We start from the raw sequence: 20,471 nt of genomic DNA on the forward strand, positions 1-20,471 counted from the left end.
CACGTGCAGAGTATATGGGGATATAGCTATTCCTAATCTTGGACATTCTCCCCTGAGATTTACTACATGGTCACCTCAGATGGTACAGCGATGCAAGGAACCACACAAAGTGTCACTGATTCCCGCATGTTCTTCAACCGGATTAAGCAGGTGTCAAACTCCCTCCCTGTTAATTTAGTTAAGATTTAAGTATGAGTCCTTGAGGCAAATGGGGCGGGCAACCCGTTGCTTATACAAACTCCTTATCCATCTTGATACCCACTTGCCTAATACACAGGGTAGACACTGCAAGGTGGTAGAATAGTTGGTACTTACCAATTGTATGTTATGCCTGCTAACACTGTTTGTACTGTATTCCCTTGTAATGTGACTTTGCATTACCTACCTGTGTCACACTGCTGTTATTCTGATATACTTAATAAATTTGAATTGTTAAAAAAAAAAAAAATGAAGAGTAGGACTTGTAAGGCTGATTTTATGGTCAGAATACATCCAGAGTGCAATTTCCACATGCTGCAAAATAGCAGGGCCAATAGCTCTAATGTTTAGCCAACCAAACTTTAAACAACTTCCAAAATGGCACCCCTCTAGCTTTAATCAGCGTTAATAGTTTAATTTTTTATTTGTCATGTGTATTGAAGCATGGGTTGAATAAATAAAATTTACAAGAAAAAGGGCAAACTAATAATTTTTCTGCAATTGGTTTGAAGGTTAACAGTCAAACTTCCTCTGACTGTGGTAAAACAGAAAATGGCTTCAGAAGGAGGAAGGCACATCTTACTTGTGGTAAAACATCCGAGCCATGCCGACTCTCTGCTTCTCCCCGCCGGAGAGCACATCCTTCCAGTCGCTCACGGAGTCCCAGCCTGGGAAGGAACACAGAGAGCAATCAAGCCAGGTACAGGCATTGTTATTAGTAATATCCATTTCTAAGCGAGTGTTCAATGGAGCGTGCATAAACAAGTGTGACACATTAGAAGCAACTGATGCCTGGGGCCTGGGATTAGTACCGTTTCACTTGGAAAAGTTTGTAATCCCATATGTCACCATTCCTTTCTGCAATGTGCACCCGTGTACCTATTATGTGACTGCAGGTAAATTGCCTCTAATCAGGGACACTTCTCTTTCTGCCTTCCATCTTTAGTCTCAGAATATAAGCCCCTACTCTTCTGTTAGGCTTCTGTCCCTCCCTGACCTTCCCCAGCTGATTTAAAGACCTGTAGAAGAGCATGGAGCAATGAAGCCATGTACTGGCATTGATCACTGTATTAAACTTGAGACTCGTGTTATTTCTGAAATAAGCAAGTAAGTTCACTTTATAGGAAACACCTATTTTTTCACTAAAATAATACTCACACACACACCAACCGAGATTATCAGACTTATGCAGATTCTAGGGATGCACCTAATCATAGTGAAAGATTCAGCCAAATACCGAACCAAATTTGCATATGCAAATCCTTCAGGAAAGGAAAACGTGGAAAAAGTGTTTTTTACTTACTTGTCTAGTGACAAAAAGTCACGTGATTTCTATCCCGACCTTAATTTACATATGCAAATTAGGATTTGGTTCTGCCAGGTATAAGGATTCAGGCAAATCCTGCTGAAAAAGGCCAAATCCTGAACGAATCCTGGATTCAGTGCATCCCTAACAGATACATGCACACATCAACAAACTGATGACCACAGGTAAGCAAGTCTTCTTCAGAGCACCTAGAGAAGAGATGTCCAACCAATGACTTGCTGTGGTTCTTGAACTACGATTTTCATTATTTGCAGGGAACTGTAAACCAAAAGGCCCCAGGATGGAAAACCTGTCCTAAAGGTGGCCATAAACTGGTTAACCAGGTACACTCTCCAACTGATAAGCCTATGGGCTGAATGGATCAAGAACATACAAGGGGCCACAAGTGGTACGGTCATCTTCTTTTTGTTCTGGACAATTATGCAAAGTGCACAGTGCTGACTGCTGTAATTCAAAACGCCCCTGGCTGAAAAACCTTGCCTAAAGCTGGCCATACACAGGCTGCCCAGGAACAGTCTCCACCAGATTGGCCGACATGCTGAGCAGACTGTTGTTCCTGATACTGGACTGAGAATGGTACAGACCACGATTGAACTGGCCAGAATAAATTGTTGGCCAATGACCATATTGTACCATAAAAATGTCCATAGCGAGGGACAGTGATTTTGTGTTATCCCTATATGTCATGCAATTTTGTCAGTCAAACTTGGGTGCTAAAAGATTTGTCTGATTAGTGTCCTGGCTAAACAAGGTCTTTTTTTTTGTATGAACAAGTCTAGTCTCTGGTCTTTGTACGAGCACTGATCAGACATTCAGGCAGACTAGTATTTAACCTTGTATTGGTATGCTTTATTCCAGGGCTCAAGCGAATTCTGAGGAATACTGACCTCCTTCTCTTTGCACCAAATAAATCAGATTCACTATGTTAAGAATGGCCTCCAGGGTCTTGTCAGTGAAGCCTTTCTGCCTCATGTCCTCGGCTGTGTCTGGGTAAATAACCTGATCCCGCAATGTTCCCACTGACATATACGGCCTGAAATACAACGCAACAGAACATTCTTTCTTTATCTGCACATAGGGAAGAAAGCTGCCATATTGTTTTACTATATTCAGTAGAATAAAGGGTATAGCAAGCAATGTGTTCAGATAGAGCCAGTGGCATCGATCAAAAATTTTTTTATTAGACTTATCTCTGTCAACCATAAGGGGAAAGCCCCATTTAGATAATTACAACCATGTTTTTTAGGAAGGTCAAAGATATAAGCATTAGATACAAAGGTTTAAAGAACAAAGCCCAAAAGCTGTGTAATTATAATAGAGGGAAAATCTGACACTACTGGCCAACCTGTTGTACTCCAGGATCTGATGGATTCATGTTTCTAAGGAATCAGCCAACCACAGCCAGCTTCTGGTATCAGACTTGCAGAATGTTGGACCAGTATTCTACATTAACTGGTATTAATTTTTTTATCCTTTGTAATGAATAAGCGCTGCACTCTAGCAATATTGCTCGCTGCAACTGTATGGCAGGTTGGAGGAGATTAGGCATTACAGTCCTTAAATCAGTAATTTGCCAAAGTAATCGTAGGTTTGCGAAAAAGCTGAAATGGTTGTACAAAAATTATACCAGCAGATGGCGCTAAAACACTTCCGTCTCCCCAGGTTCTCAGCTTACACAAATGCAAGATTTCATAAATACAGTTTATGGGCCTTTTAAGTGAAGGTGCAAGGCCATAGGAAAAGCTGTTAATGCTTCTAGTATGCCTATTACCTTTGTGGGATGTAGAACATATGTTGTGGAGGGGGTTTATACAAGACACCTTTGTACGCAGGCCAGAGACCACCAAGAATCCTAAACAGAGAGCTTTTCCCACAGCCGTTGGGTCCAGTGATCAGAAGATGCATTCCTTCCTCTACCTGCCAGGGGTGAATTACATACAACATTATAAGTCATTTTACTGAAATAAACAGCTATACGCATGGAAGAGTTGGGCATTATTTATAACACATTTCTCTACAGCAAACTCTTAACCTAGCCAAACGTTCCCACCATTGGCCCAAATTTGGATATGGTCATTTGGCCACCAAGCCAACAATTGCTTCAAAATGGAGCCATAGGAGAGGACTGCATCAATATGCTGATTGGATTCTTGTCTGACAGGTTTTATAACATGGCCCATAGGTATCTGGCCATTATGCCAGATATCAGTCAAGAAGGCCATTTGAAGGGCCCAGGCCTAGAATTTGTTGGCTTGGAAAATTTTTATCAGTGTATGATCGCCTTTGATTTAGAGTTAGTTAGTACTTCCATAGCCAGTGTAGAGGACTGCTTTGCCTTGTGCCTCTATGTATGGCCTTGTGTAGGCGACACTAGAGACATCTCACAAGGGGCAGTGGCTGTACCGTTTGCAATAGAGAGGGACTTGCGGGCCCACTTTAACATAAAATAAGCCCTGCCCATTTCTAATTCTACAGGTGGTGGGTGCTACATTTGGTAACCAGGGTGCAACCTGGTCATGTGATATTAGGGATCACGTTAACAAGGAGGCTTGGTTGAGAAGTTTGCACCAACTGTTAAGCAAATATATTGTTCTAAACCGTGCCAATCTAGATCTTTCTTTTACTGGTTAATGCAGCACCATCAGCTCTGAACTGTACACTGGCAGCTCAGAAGATATAACACATGATCTCTACTTTTTACATTGCGGAGGAGGTAGCTAGTGTAACTCCATTGCCTCAGGTCATGACTTGTATCAGGGCAACGATAAGGAGAGATATACACTGTAGAACAGCTATTCTCTTCCAGCATGCTCAAGGCCTTGGACATTTGACTTTGCCTCCTCATTAGCAAGGCTTAATTGTTGATAACCATGGCTGGTAATTATCAGGATGTTCTGACAATACAAAGTCTCTCCTTGACCCGCTTGTGACAAATATTCAGATTGGCATCCATATCAAGATTGCAGTGCAAAGAGAAAGGTAAGATTATCAGATCATAAGCGATAAGAAAAATTATCAGTTGAAAATATACTGAGGAGCATATAAACATAACAGGATTCACTGAAGCTGCCCATGCGTCGTTCTTAGGGCAGTGGTAGACGGGGAGATCTGTCACCCCCAACTATTTATGAGCGATTGCAGGCGACAAATCTACTGAAAATGCCTCTGCGTTTGAAATAATTACTGGTGCTAAATCGCCCAAAGTTTCCTCCAGAGGCTATTATAGGGTGACTAAGGGGGGTGGCAGACGGGGAGATTATTCGCCCAGCGACAAATCTAATCACCAGGGGGGTGGCATATGAATCGCTTCTGATTTCCTAAATTGGCCGAAGTTGCCGCACGAGGACTAATCTGGGCGACTAATCTCCCCGTGTGTCACCACCCTTAGCGACAGACCTCCAAGTCGCCACTGCCCTTTTAAGCTGCTCACTTGGTCCTTGCAGGTATGATTCCTCAGTACAATACCTTATTAATCGTGACAGGTTTACGGAGCAGCATAGAAACAGTTGTGTTTTAAGCCACTCACCCGAATATTTAGGCGCTCCACAACCACATCTCCTGTAGGAGTGACAATTGGGATATTCTCACATACAATCCCATTCTCCACGTCCACTACTTTCCCTGGAGGAGAGAGTTATCAATACCTGCACCTTACCATGCCTTTTCACATGCTTCTTTATTAAACAATGGTGCAGACTGTGCATCAATGCATACTCCTACTTGCACTATATTGCCACAGCTGACTTTGCATGTTGAACAACACAAACAACAATAATCAGCAGACTCATAATTCAGAATGTTTGTATTCCTTGTAAACTGGCCTGTATGGGCTACATTACACTGCCAGTATACCCATACATCATCCTGCATGTCCAGCTATGCAATGCCTTTGTCCTTCTGGCAACACATTTGACACACACACACACCAACCCAATTTATACTCTTCCCACTACTAGAGGACTTGCTATCATCCACACTGGGTATCATGCACCCTCCTGTGATTGGCAGTTATTTTATAAGTGCAAATGGATACACTGGGCTGTATAAATCATTAATGAACTGCCCTCCCGCTACATTCCACACACTTAAACTGTGAACTTAACTTTGTGAACTGTTAATTTATTTGCATAATTCTAAAGGTTTACACATGTATATATCCAATTTCTGCCAATATATTGCACATTTCAAATGTTTAAATATTTATTGTGTAAACTATGTGCCTTTTTCTGATATGTACTAGCTGGAGCCACCTCGTCTCGTCTCACTGTGTATCCGTATACTGCTGAGATGACAATAAAGTTTACTTTGACTTGACTTGAACCTAACCCTATGGTAACCACTGAACCCCTTATAAAGGATCCCATTGCACACAAACAGTGAGACCTCAATTTTACATCCCAATTTGATTCTTCAGAATTTATCGGTTATCTACTGTGTATCCTGTGCTTGAATGGCTGCTCCCATGGCTACACAGCAGCTTGTATATATAAACTATAGACATGTTTCTGAAGCAAACAGTTATACCAGTGCAACACACTTTCCTTTAAAAACACTTTTTTTGGTGTTGCTGTTCCTTTAAGGCTACAGCATTACAAGAACATTATTGGCAATTCAATGTTTTTTACTTTGTAACAACAGTTTGAGGAAGGCCCTTTCCTGTTCAAGCACAATAATGCCTGTGCACAGAGAGAGGTCTGTATAGAATGGGCTTTTTGCTGGGATGGGAGAACTTGACTGGGGTGCTCAGAGCCCTGATCTCACCCCTGTGAGACGAATTGGAACAGGGGCCGCATGACTGGCCTGATCCCCAAGATCAATGCTTATAGCTGAATGTAAGCAAACAATGTTCACTATGAAAAACCTTCCCAGAAGAGTAGAGGCTCTTATATAGAAGCAACTTCATATTATTCCCATTGGCTTGGGAATGAGATGTTGGGTGCCCAGATATTTTAAGGTATGTAGTGTAAGATACCATGTGAACTCTATTATTTGTGTAACAGCCACTGTGCCTCAGAAAGAGAACGTTGGATGAAAATGTGATCACTGCTCAGCCATTCTAAGCCCTGAATATTGCCACACCTGTACTGCCTCCAGATAAAGATAAATATTGCAGAGAATTTAAACAGAAATACTTTGGAGAGCCCTTAAGCAAATACAAATATGAATTGACTTTCAAGTGCTCCAGCAGTGGGAAACAATGTAATTCTCACGTGATTCTTTACTCGAAGTGTAGAAGTACAAGAAGTCAAATGCAGTGTACTAACATATATATGAATGTTCTATAACAAAGGAACATGTGAATAAAATTTTTTACGTTGGGATTGCTTGATAAGTTTTAGCTAACCAGGCCCAGTCGACTTAAGACAGCCATACATGGGCTCATAAAAGCTGCCAAGTTTATTGGCCCAGGTATGGAGCCCTTCTAGCAGTCTGCCTGACTGATTCCTGGACAAGAATTACCAGATAACTATTGGGCAGATTAGAAAATCCCGTAGGATATGGACCACATTGGTGCTTTGACTTTGTCCATCCCAATGGATCTCCTTACAGGTTGATTTGAATGTCAGCCTGGGGCCAGACAACTGGATCAGCCTGATTTGACCTAGTGCACAGGAGTCAAAATTAGGTTCATTTGGAGTAGGCATGCCCGACAAAACCCATCATTCATTGTGATTTTATTATTTGATAAGTTACTCAACCGACTCCTACATACAACCATCAGTTATTTTCGATGGGTTCTGAGCGATGTGTATGTCATTCCTGGGGTACCTTTTATCTCAAGTGGCCCTTCCATACGAATTCCATGTTGAATAATGCCCCTGTTCTTGGACTCAGCTTCTTCCAGCTCTCCAGGCCGTTTGTAGATGCCTTTCTGCACATCTTCAAATACCTCAAACATGTCATGAACCCTCGCCGTGTAGCCAGCCAGCTCCGTCACCTGTCGCAAGCCACACATATGTCCAGATAAGAATGCTGCTATTAAGGAAATTAAAAGGTGGCCATACAAGGACATATTTAGGCTGCCGATTTGATTCCTTTAGACCGAGTTGGCATCTTAATCTGCACGTGTATATGGCCCTCCTACGAAACCAAAAAAGTTTTAAGTCAAGGACTTTATTGGCTCATTCATAAGGTCCTTGGCCTGACAGACAGTCTGAATAAAATTGCGTGGTCCTAGGGCTAAATGGTCGAATTAGTCCAATATCACCCACCTTTGGTGGGCATAACAGACGATCGTTTGACGACCTTGTGAACCGAGTAGACTTTATAATGTAAGGCCACCTTAAATCCATATATCAACAGGCAGGAGGATACTGCATAACCTACCTCTTTGTAGGATGACATGACTCTCTCTATGGCATCAGCAGATGCCGTCAGCAGGTTTCTAGCTGTGGTAAAGGCTTCGGCTCTCTCGCTCACCAGCTCCTCTTCTTTCATCTCCATTGCAGCTTTTTTCACTTCCTCTGAATCTGTGGAACAAAATAGAACATACAGGCCACAACATACTGGAGCCTTAACAGAGAAAAACACATGGCAGCTCCACAATTGTGTAACTACTCTGCCAAAAACATGACAACACTTTTGTAAAATTGCTCTAATATTTTCTGGAAAAAAGGGTTACTACTTAAACTGCATGTAGCCCAGGCTAACTGCCAAATTGTTATTATATGTGGTCACAGCCAACATGGGACCATTCCTGGAAATGCTCAGCCCACTTGGCATATTATTCACATATCATGTTCTAAAACAAATGGGTGCCTTATTATTTGAAGTCTCCGATCTTCTAGCCCTGGATGAACTGTGCAACGAGAACTGTTTATGTTGGACTTTAGCCAGGGTAAGTGCCAATTGCTGATAATGTCCATCAGTATTGGATGCACTTCTGCCTTTGGCACCGACACCAACGAGCTTTTTTCTATGTTCTGTATACAAAAGTATAATGAGAGTGATAATGGAAGTCTGGTCATTTAATTGAAAAGAGAAATAATCTATTTCAGAGAAAAAAACTTAAAGCCTCTGTGCATTATTGCCAGTCCTAAGTGGGTTTGCTGCTGACCCTTAAAGCAAAGGTAACAGTGTCGTGCTGGTTTTACCAACAGGAGAACACTATACAGCAACTGCAGACAGACAAGTTAAAGGAACAGTAACAAAATTTGAGTGTTTTAAAGTAATAAAAATATAATGCACTAGTAAAACTGCTGTGTTTGCTTCAGAAACACTACTTTTGTTTATATAAATAAGCTGCTGTGTAACCATAGGGGCAGCCATTCAAAGGAGAAAATGCTCAGGTTACACAGCAGATAAGCTCTGTAGAACATCATGGTGTTATCCGTTATCCACTATTTAAACTGTGCCATATAGCCTTTTTTCAATTTTCACCATTGCTACACAAGCAGCTTGTTTAATATAGTGTTTCTGAGGCAAACAGATCAGTTTCACCAGGGCAGGGTAATTACATGATATTTTCATTAAACACTTTCATTTTTTAGTGTTACTGTTCCTTTAGAATTCATGGCCAGCTGTGATGAACTGCAATTTCCAGCCTCTTGCTAGGAGATGTAGCTCACAACAACCCTGGCACTGACTTTTTCCAACTGGAGTTATACATCTTTGGTTTAGAACAGCTCCTCGCTAGCATTCATGCGCTTACCAGTTTCAGCATAGCCTGTAGCCGTAATTATGGGCACAGCGACCATAACCAAACCCGATGCGCTCCACACGTACTTCATTAGGAACTGCTCCAACATCACATACCAAAGCCTCTCCAGGAGGATAATGTTAATCTGCGAGGATAGATCTTCATAGCACTTTCTTAGGAGGGACATCTCCACCTGTAAATAGAGCACAAAGGAAAGGCAAGGGATAAATTAAATATACAGTGCCCTTTGCAGGTCACAAAACTCTTTGATGGCTTCAAAATTCTTTTTTTTTTACACTAGGAAGGAGAACACTGAGTAACACTGAGAAAGAGAACATCCCATCCAAAGGATTCAGCAAGGTTCCCATACCCTACAATGTATCCATACAAAGGAGCAGAGCTATGAGTCAGATCTGCAAATACAGATGAGAGAACCATGACATAGTCGCTCACATGGGGATAACACATTGTGACAATAAACAGCACCTGCAAATCACTCTATTCTCTCTCTCCTTCTCCAAGGTATTAGCATAAAGCACAAACAACAATAGACTGGCAGTGTGTCTGTGAATGCCATTAGCCTGTATGTCCCATGGACTTGGCTGCTGGGGGCCCAGCAATGGCACAGTGAGTGCAGCATGGCATTGCACTGTGGTGCTGTTTTTTTGTGTTTGTAGTTTAATCTCCATGCTCCTTTGCCTTTTGGCTAAGATCAAGTGTAGTATCCGTTCTTATCAGTGGGGGGAGGTGTCCTAGCTAAGTTGCCCTTCACTGGAGAGGCACTTGATCCTCTGGCTTAAAGGAACAGTAACATCAAAAAATGTAAGTGTTTTAAAGTCATAAAAATATAATACAGTGTTGCCCTGCATTGGTAAAACTGCTGTGCTTGCTTCAGAAACTATAGTTTATATATATACAGTATATATATATATATATATACAGTATATATATATATATATATATATATATATATATATATATACTGCTAAAATTTAAAGGAGAAAAGGCTCAGGTTACACAGCAGATAGAAGATAAGCTCTGTAGAACACAATGTTATGAATGAACACAATGTTATCTGTTATCCACTATTTAACCTGTGCCATATAGCCTTTTTTCATCTTGTATCTACAGACCAAATTGCCACGCGTTACTTTGTTACTCATTTTTCATTCCTTTTTCTTCTTTTTTCATTCCTTTTTCTGTATTAGTGACATAGTCTGTAGATTGAAGATGCAGCCTACAAATGGTAACAGTGATTACTCGATACATATGTCACATATACTGTTGAAGTTAGAATATTAATAAACCCGTGGATTGTACAGAGATTTTACATTGATTAGTTCTTTTAATTAAAATAATGGATAAATGTTGGGTTTATTACTAATAATCTGTCTACGAAACGCGTCAGGATGCTGATGATTTTAACATATTGAAATAAACTTCAACATTTTATCCTTACAAGCAGTGTCCGGAGTGCTTGCTGATTTTTTTTGTACTACAAGGTCTTCCCCTAAGCTACGGGTTCGGGCCGATGCAACCGGACCACTCGTTGCGGCATCTCCCTTATATGATCTGTGATTGTTAACATTTGGTTAGCCAGAGGCGCAAGACCTGGGGTATATACACCCAGTTCACCATAAAAACAGGGTGAGCGTGTATAATATGTATATACAGTGGTGTGAAAAACTATTTGCCCCCTTCCTGATTTCTTATTCTTTTGCATGTTTGTCACACTTAAATGTTTCTGCTCATCAAAAACCGTTAACTATTAGTCAAAGATAACATAATTGAACACAAAATGCAGTTTTTAAATGAAGGTTTACGTTATTAAGGGAGAAAAAAAACTCCAAATCTACATGGGCCTGTGTGAAAAAGTGATTGCCCCCCTTGTTAAAAAAATAACTTAACTGTGGTTTATCACACCTGAGTTCAATTTCAAAGGTTATAAAGCCATTTCTAAAGCTTTGGGACTCCAGCGAACCACAGTGAGAGCCATTATCCACAAATGGCAAAAACATGGAACAGTGGTGAACCTTCCCAGGAGTGGCCGGCCGACCAAAATTACCCCAAGAGCGCAGAGACAACTCATCCGAGAGGCCACAAAAGACCCCAGGACAACATCTAAAGAACTGCAGGCCTCACTTGCCTCAATTAAGGTCAGTGTTCACGACTCCACCATAAGAAAGAGACTGGGCAAAAACGGCCTGCATGGCAGATTTCCAAGGCGCAAACCACTTTTAAGCAAAAAGAACATTAAGGCTTGTCTCAATTTTGCTAAAAAACATCTCAATGATTGCCAAGACTTTTGGGAAAATACCTTGTGGACCGACGAGACAAAAGTTGAGCTTTTTGGAAGGTGCGCGTCCCGTTACATCTGGCATAAAAGTAACACAGCATTTCAGAAAAAGAACATCATACCAACAGTAAAATATGGTGGTGGTAGTGTGATGGTCTGGGTTGTTTTGCTGCTTCAGGACCTGGAAGACTTGCTGTGATAGATGGAACCATGAATTCTACTGTCTACCAAAAAATCCTGAAGGAGAATGTCCGGCCATCTGGTCGTCAACTCAAGCTGAACCGATCTTGGGTGCTGCAGCAGGACAATGACCCAAAACACACCAGCAAATCCACCTCTGAATGGCTGAAGAAAAACAAAATGAAGACTTTGGAGTGGCCTAGTCAAAGTCCTGACCTGAATCCTATTGAGATGTTGTGGCATGACCTTAAAAAGGCAGTTCGTGCTAGAAAACCCTCAAATAAAGCTGAATTACAACAATTCTGCAAAGAGGAGTGGGCCAAAATTCCTCCAGAGCGCTGTAAAAGACTCGTTGCAAGTTATCGCAAACGCTTGATTGCAGTTATTGCTGCTAAGGGTGGCCCAACCAGTTATTAGGTTCAGGGGGCAATTACTTTTTCACACAGGTTTGGATTTCTTTTCTCCCTAAATAATAAAAACCCTCATTTAAAAACTGCATTTTGTGTTTACTTGTGTTATCTTTGACTAATAGTTAAATGTGTTTGATGATCAGAAACATTTTGTGTGACAAACATGCAAAAGAATAAGAAATCAGGAAGGGGGCAAATAGTTTTTCACATCACTATATATATATATATATATATATATATATATATATATATATATATATATATATATATATATATATATATATATATCACACTATATTCTCTTCTTTAACTGTCTGTGGTGCACGTCCCATTGAGGTTTTCTGGTCTTCCCTCGTTATATACAAATGCAAAGATGGACAGCACTCACAAATATTATGCAAAAGCTTGTATTAAAGTGAAAAAAGCATATACATCACCATGTACACATTATGTAGCGACGTTTCGAGGATCACTTTTGTTACCCAGTATGGTGACTCTAGTAGAAAAGTAAATGAGATACTAGTGAAGCATTGGTATCTGCTTCGCAGGGCATATCCCATGGTGGAAGAGTTTGTGCTGCCCCTCCTTACATCTTACAGGAGAGGTAGAACCATTGGATCACAAGTAACTAGTACAAAAGTACCTAAGGGAATAGGATTGAAGAGCACGGGCCTCGGAGTGAGAAATTGTGGCATGTACCCATGCCTTAATTGTAAGCAATGCCGTTATGTGATAAAGGGGAAGTCATTTGAACACCCAGAAACGGGGGAGGTATATCACATGAGGGGATACTACACATGTAACTCGCAATATGCGATATACGCTATAGTATGCCCCTGTGGGAAGATCTATGTTGGAGAGACGATACAGAAAGTGAAGTCACGTATCTCTCAACATAGATCTACCATCAATACAGGCAATATGGCATTACCACTTTCTAAGCATTTTAGGGAGAAAGGGCATACAGCTGAACAGCTTAGGTTCACAATATTAGAGACAGTGCCCCCACTGAGAAGAGGGGGTGATCGTGAACTGAAACTTAAGCAAAGAGAAGTATGGTGGATAAAAAAATTAAATTCGTTACATCCTAAGGGATTGAATAAAGATTATAACTTGTATCTGTTTTTATGAGAGATAGACGGTATACTATGTAACTAGGGAAATATACAATGTGTTACTTTATACATGTTACAAACGTCTATCTAATTATTCTATACAGCAGGTGTGGTGACAGCCCTGTACAAGGCAAATGGAAGAATCGTTATGTCACTTCCTCTGATGGACTTTAAAAACCTGTATAGATTTGGTGGATTTTAAACCATTGTTCACATGGCTTGAGAAAGAGCCTATATTGGCTCGAAACGTCGCTACATAATGTGTACATGGTGATGTATATGCTTTTTTCACTTTAATACAAGCTTTTGCATAATATTTGTGAGTGCTGTCCATCTTTGCATTTGTATATATATATATATATATATATATATATATATATATATATATATATATATGAAAAAATGTATATACTTCTCAAGAAGAGAGCTCTTTTGCCGCCCACCCAAAATTATTAAGTGAACATTTTTAGCGCTTTATACAATTTGTAATCTATAATTGATACATTGGAGCTGAGCAATATCATATTACTTTGTATATCCTTCTCACACTAAACCCAGCCCGAGTGGGCGCAAAGATGTGGGACCTCTTCGAAGTCAAATGGTACCAGAAGACCCTTGCCCCTCAGTCCGTGCCTTTTGGCCGGGGGGGGGGTCGGGGATAAAGGGTTACACCTTAGCCTTCGGGCGACGATGGTTCCATAGAAACTCCTTTTCTTTGTGCCTTTTGGCCTGAACTCAGAGTTTTTATGGGGACTTAGTCTTTTTAAGACTAAGTGCCTTGCACTTGTGAGTGCACTTTTGTGTGACACGGGCACATGGGTGATGAAGCAGACTCAAGCTTTAATAAAAAAAATTAACAGAGAATATCGGGACACTATATGAGATATGAGGAAACTCAGTCTTGGAGATTACAATAAATGTCTCAGTGTGGGATTGAACCCCAATCCCCAGAAAATCCATGGCTGCACTTTATCCATAGCAGGAGGAAAAGAATATCTGGGACTGGAGTGCTGTGCATGCGTATTTTTCTGCATCTGGCCAGAGGCCAAAGGGGTTAAATGTGTCCGCTCATGCATGTGCTTGCAGCATCCTGGTAACCAAAGCAGAAGTGCTGAGAAACAGAAGCGGCAGAGAGCAATGCCCTGCAGTAACCTCGGCCCATAGGCGCCACAACACTCCCTGGCATTCAGCTGCCTTATACAACACATCTAAGCCCCTTATGTAACCAGCATATAGCACAAGGGAGCCATGAGAGTCCACAGAGGCTCATGGGAAATCGTACAAACTAACAGCAGTGGAAAGCAAAAAATAAAATATGAACATTTTCCCACGGGGAATGACAGCCTTCCACTGCAGGGAAATATTGATGGTTTTGATGTAAATGCTGGGAGTTGTAGTTCACAAAATCTCCGCAAAGCTGGGAATCAGAAATCTGCCTCTAATAAAACCATACAAAAAGCTTACATTAAAAATGTATTTTTTTAAGTATGACAGACAGTCTAATACAATTTGCAGTTGGTCTTATTTTTAAAATATGTTTTTTAGGGTTTAACAGTCCAGGGGAGACGCCACAAGCAAAGTGCTTTTATTCAGGTCATGGCACAATGAGGTGAGCTTTTTGTACAGGTATAGGACCTGTTATCCAGAATGCTCTGGACCTGGGGTTTTCCGGATAACAGATCTTTCTGTAATTTGGATCTTCGTACCTTAAGTGTACTAGAAAATCCTGTAAACATTAAATAAACTCAATAGGCAGGTTTTGCTTCCAATAAGGAGTAATTATATCTTAGTTTGGATCAAGTACAAGCTACTGTTATTACAGAGAATTACAGAGATTATTACAGGGAAAAAGGAAATCATTTTTAAAAATTTGGATTATTTGGACAAAATGGAGTCTATGGGAGACGTCCTTTCCATAATTCAAAGTTTCTGGATTAAGGGGTTTCTGGATAAGGGATCCCATACATGTATTCCTATGTGTTGCAAAGGGCTGGTACATTAAATCGTATAATACACAAGTGTCCATTAGATTAGTCCATAGCTAAGCACCATTTATAAGGATACATACAGGGCATTTCACAGGGAATCGTGTACACACTATTATACATTTAAAGAATACTGATACAGGTATGGGATCCATTATCCAGATAGCTTCAAATTACGGAAAGGACGTCTCCCATAGACTCTATTTTATCCAAATAATCCAAATTTTTTTAAAAGGATTCCCTTTTTCTCTGTAATAATTAAACATTAGCTTAAACTTGATCCCATCTAAGATATAATTAATCCTTATTGGAAACAAAACCAGCCTATTGAGTTTATTTAATGTTTTCATGATTTTCTATTAGATTTAACATATGAAAATCCAAATTACAGAAAGATCTGTTATCTGGAAAGCCCCAGGTCCCGAGCATTCTGGATAATAGGTCCCATAACTGTGTTAGAGAATATTATTCAGGTCATACAGCTTCCAATAGTCCTACTTTTTTGCTACTTTTTATTACACGCCTTTCTATTCAGGACAGGCTTCTCATAGTCATAGTCCAGTCTCTTATACAAATAAATTCATGGTTGCCAAGGAAATGTGGACCCTAGCAACTAGATTTCTGGAATTGCAAACTGTAGAGCTGCTGAATAAAAGCAAAATAACAAAAAACACAAATAGTAAAAAATGAAAACCACTTGCAAATACACTCAGAATATCCCTCTCTACATCATACTAAAAGTTAATTTAAAGTTGAACAACCCCTTTAACTCTAAAGTCTCACCATCTCATGTAGAGCTAACTGGGGGAATGGGAAACAATAAGTACCATGGGTTAAACCACTCTGTTTGAGCTACAATGTTATTCATGTCTTGAGACAAAACAGGCAAGGAAAACATGTTTTTTTCAAAACGCATTAGTTAATAGTGCTACTCTAGCAGACTTCTGCACTGAAATTTATTTCTCAAAACAGCAAACAGATTTTTTTATATTCAATTTTGAAATCTGACATGGGGCTAGACATTTTGTCAATTTCCCAGCTGCCCCTGGTCATGTGACTTGTGCCTGCACTCTAGGAGAGAAATGCTTTCTGGCAGGCTGCTGTTTTTCCTTCTCAATGTAACTGAATGTGTCTCAGTGAGACATGGGTTTTTACTATTGAGTGCTGTTCTTAGATCTACCAGGCAGCTGTTATCTTGTTACCTTCCCATTGTTCTTTTGTTTGGCTGCTGGGGGGGGAAAAGGGAGGGGGGTGATATCACTCCAATTTGCAGTATATTAACTGATTCATTTTGAAAAAATTTTTTTTCCCATGACAGTATCCCTTTAAGGATATAAGTTGAAAGTACTGTTTTATTATTACAGGGAAAAACTGAATTATTTTCTTATAATGAAGTCAATGGGAGATGGCCTTCCCCTAATCCAGGTCTTTCTGGATAACGGATCCCATACCTGTATCATTAAACTTAGTAGATGTATACAAAACCAGGGGCCGAGATGAGCTGAAGCCTATTTGTTGCATTTATATCTTTCAAATGCTCCCCTAAGGTGTGCGCTACCATTTGGCACCCAACGCAATATGCTACATTCTCCGGTGGAAACATGCCAGGGCACAGTCTTCTGCCAGTTCTTCATATAGTAATGATGCTTTCACACTGCAATGTGCACTGCTACACGATAGGCTATTTTTAGCTTCACTATTAACCAAATTATTGTATATTTAGCCAGTGTCTCACTTCATCCCCACAGCACCACCTATAGAAGAGACGGGAAACCGGGCGATCATCATACCGTTTTCCCAAACTTACTCATAAAGCTGAACTGTAATCAAAACACAAGGTTTGATTTTTCTGGTGATCGAGGACCACATTGAATAGTTGATGCGGTACTCATTCCGTCTGCGCACAGTCTCTAGGGCCGAACATTCGGATTAACCCTGCGGGAAAAGATCTGCTCGTTTTTCGACCTCAACAAAAGAGCAGATTTTATTGTGTATGGCCACCTTAAGTCCCTTGCTAATATACAGCCATTGGCAAATGCCAGTGGTTTAAAAGTTAAATTGTAACTGTAATTTGGATCTGCATATCGTAACGCTGTGAAAAAGGGCACCTGTTGGGCAAAAATATTATGCCCCCTGCCAGTGCTGGTCCACCTGCACCGCGAGGGAGCCATGTTGGGGTACACGCATGTGCATAATGAGCAAGTGCTCATGACTCATGGTGCTCTGACTTACATGGCCGCTTGCACCGGGAGCTCCCTCCAATATGGTTTATTTATATCTTAGTACAAGCTACTGTTGTATTATTACAGAGAAAAAGGTAATAATTTTCAGTTTTAATTATTAGATTAACATGGAGTCTGTGGGAGATGGCCCCTAATTTGGAGTTTTCTAGATAATAGTTCCCATACTTGCACTATACTTCCTGACCCCCAAGAAGTTGCAGGGTCAATGTCCTCTATAGTTTGTGCTTTCTCCTAAACGAATAACCCACTTTAAGTTGCAATGGGGAGCAAACGGCGACATCATGTGCATGATCGGGCTTTGGAACTGGTTCTTCTGGACACGCAACATTTTAGAGTAACCTAACACTAATATCCCAACAGCTCTATGAATGGATCTGTAATGTGTTCTGGAGTACAATAGAAGCAGGTCTTGATAAATCCACAAGGGGCAATGTAAGTGTTACCCAACCCTTTCAATGTGTTTAAATCTGGCAGAACTGCAGTGGCAAAGCTTGCCTTGGATCAGCGCCTGCAGTAACTGCCATCCTGCTAATGACATTTGCTATATTGTACAGATGGCCAGAAACGTAATAATAAAGTTAAATTTCATATGATTTTTGGTATGTGCATGGGGATTAGGCCTATTAGTAAGTGAGGAAGTGAAGCCCATGATTAAGTACCCTAGAGGTACGAAAAAAATAAGGCCCTAGGAGATGTATGTACATTTTTAACTTTGATCAATAAAAACTTGTTTTTAACCTGATTTTTTGGACCTGTGGATTCCTCTAAATGCCGGATAGCCCCGATTTTCCTGTTGTACATTTAGGGGCACATTAACTTAGGTTAATTAACCCTCGATATTCGACCGGCGAAGTAAAATCCTTCGACTTCAATATCGAAGTCGAAGGATTTACCGCAATTACTCTGATCGAACGATTTTAATCCATCGATCGAAAGATTTTCCTTCGATCAGAAAATTATTAGGAAACCAATGGGGACCTTCCCCATAGGCTAACATTGATGTTCGGTAGGTTTTAGGTGGCGAAGTACTTGGTAAAAGTTTTTTTTAAAGAGACAGTACTTCAACTATCGAATGGTCGAATAGTCGAACGATTTTTAGTTCGAATCGTTTGATTCGAAGTCGAAGTAGCCAAAAAAACATTCGAAATTCGAAGCATTTTTTCTTCTATTCCTTCACTCGAGCTAAGTAAATGTGCCCCTTAGTGAAGAGAAGCCACAGCCTCATCTTGCAGAACAAAGGTGGCCAGAGCATGGATGCCCCACGTCCATTTAGTCCTCACAACAATCACTCACATAGGGGCAGATTTATAAAGGTTCGTATTTTCGAGTTGGATTTTTGGCCAAAACTTACAAATTCAAGTTGGGAACAATCCAAACTCGAATTTGAGATAAATCATACTTTTACCCTGGGAACAACTCAAATTCGACTATTCACCACCTAAAACCTGCCGAGTTCATGTAGAAGTCAATGGCAGAGGTTGAGTGACCCATTTGAAGATGTTAATAGCCTTCCTGACATGTTTTTAGTCTAATTCGATTCGAATTTGATTCAAGTTTTCGCGTCTGTAAAATTCTATCGATTTTTTGACGTTCCAGTTTTTTCTTAAATAAGATGCTATTTGAGTTTCAAGGTCATTCAAGGTAAAAAAAAACTCTAACGTTCGACCTTTGCTAAATCAGCCTCATAGTGTACATACATACATACATATATATATATATATATATATATATATATATATATATATATATATATATATATATATATATATATATATATTCCAAGAAATTCTGTTGCACTCTAGGGACTTTTGCAATAAAAAAGCTTTATTGGTATCAACGTTTCGACCCTCAGCGGGTCTATATAAAAAAAATATATATATCTATTAAGGATTCTATTACTTCATTATACATTTTACAATGGGACTAGGTTTAACCTGCAACTTACTAGCTGCTTTCAAAGTAAAACTCCCATACTTGGCTGCCAGGTGATCCCACTGGTGTCTAATAAAAGGGCAGCCAAGTTTGGGAGTTTTACTTTGAAAGCAGCTAGTAAGTTGCAGGTAAAACCTAGTCCCTTTGTAAAATGTATAATGAAGTAATAAAATTCTTAATGAATCAGATGAAAATTAAGCATAGGACTGGCCAGATATGGGATGACTTTGAAGTAGTTGGCCAGCTTAAATATATTGCAATATATGGACAAACAATCCCTGTTTTGTTTAAAGGGTAAGGCATTTTTTAGTAGCAGTATGCACAAAATGTCTCTGACTTAGATATATTGATAATGGGTTGAGTGCAGAGGACTCTCGTATTTGTATATATATATATATATATATATATATATATATATATATATATATATATATATATATATATATATATATATATATATATATATGGAAAAATATATATATATATATATATATATTCTGGGACATGAAATCCCTGCTTTTCATTGTGGGTAGCGCAGATTTTCTGGAATTCTGAAGCACCAGAATCCTTAATTAACAATGGAACACAGTGAGGGGAGGGTTGGATGACACTGTGAGCCTAAGGGGGTGGGGAACTGGTCCTAGCGAGAGCACACAGGCTACTATCATCATCATAATTTATTTATATAGCATGGCTTCCTTTTAATCTGTGGAATAAATATAAAAGCATATCTATCTATACAAAGGATATTATTATTTCTGCAAGTTCAGGTAGTGTTTATGCACCTTTTCTACCTAACCCAATTTAGTGAGCTTGTGTAAAATAAAATTTCCCTTTAAGTTTCTTAAAAATACAGAACAAAGCTGCTCATTGCTCTGTTTGTGAATCAAATACATCGGACAACAGAGAGATTTTGTTATTAATGCTGTGTTACCGAGACCTCCTCTGGATACAGCCCAAGCACTTCGGTTTCCAAGGCACTTGCTGATGGCAGAGTTACCATTTTAAGGGCTCTTACACATGAGCGTTCCGACCTGCGCTCCCCTGCGTTCCGTTTTTTGGCGTTCAGCCGCAGGGGAGCGCAGGAATAGACGCAAGTCATTATTTGAAATGGGGCTGTACTCACTCAGGCGCGTGTAGGCGCCG

The 20,471-nt window shown here is 40.0% G+C and overlaps 1 protein-coding gene across 1 annotated transcript in view; it reads right to left on the reverse strand.

The window, feature by feature from the left end:
• Positions 1-20,471, reverse strand: part of abcd1.S (ATP binding cassette subfamily D member 1 S homeolog) — a 40,824-nt gene that overhangs the window by 15,569 nt on the left and 4,784 nt on the right. The window contains exons 2-8 of the mRNA XM_018232774.1: positions 9,177-9,357; positions 7,853-7,995; positions 7,295-7,463; positions 5,052-5,146; positions 3,297-3,442; positions 2,413-2,558; positions 782-866 (exon numbers count right to left, since the gene is read on the reverse strand). Coding sequence (XP_018088263.1) covers positions 782-866; positions 2,413-2,558; positions 3,297-3,442; positions 5,052-5,146; positions 7,295-7,463; positions 7,853-7,995; positions 9,177-9,357 — 965 coding nt within the window. The remainder of the gene's footprint in view (positions 1-781; positions 867-2,412; positions 2,559-3,296; positions 3,443-5,051; positions 5,147-7,294; positions 7,464-7,852; positions 7,996-9,176; positions 9,358-20,471) is intronic.

The sequence above is a fragment of the Xenopus laevis genome, chromosome 8S, assembly GCF_017654675.1.
Source record: "Xenopus laevis strain J_2021 chromosome 8S, Xenopus_laevis_v10.1, whole genome shotgun sequence".
Lineage (NCBI taxonomy): Eukaryota > Metazoa > Chordata > Amphibia > Anura > Pipidae > Xenopus > Xenopus laevis.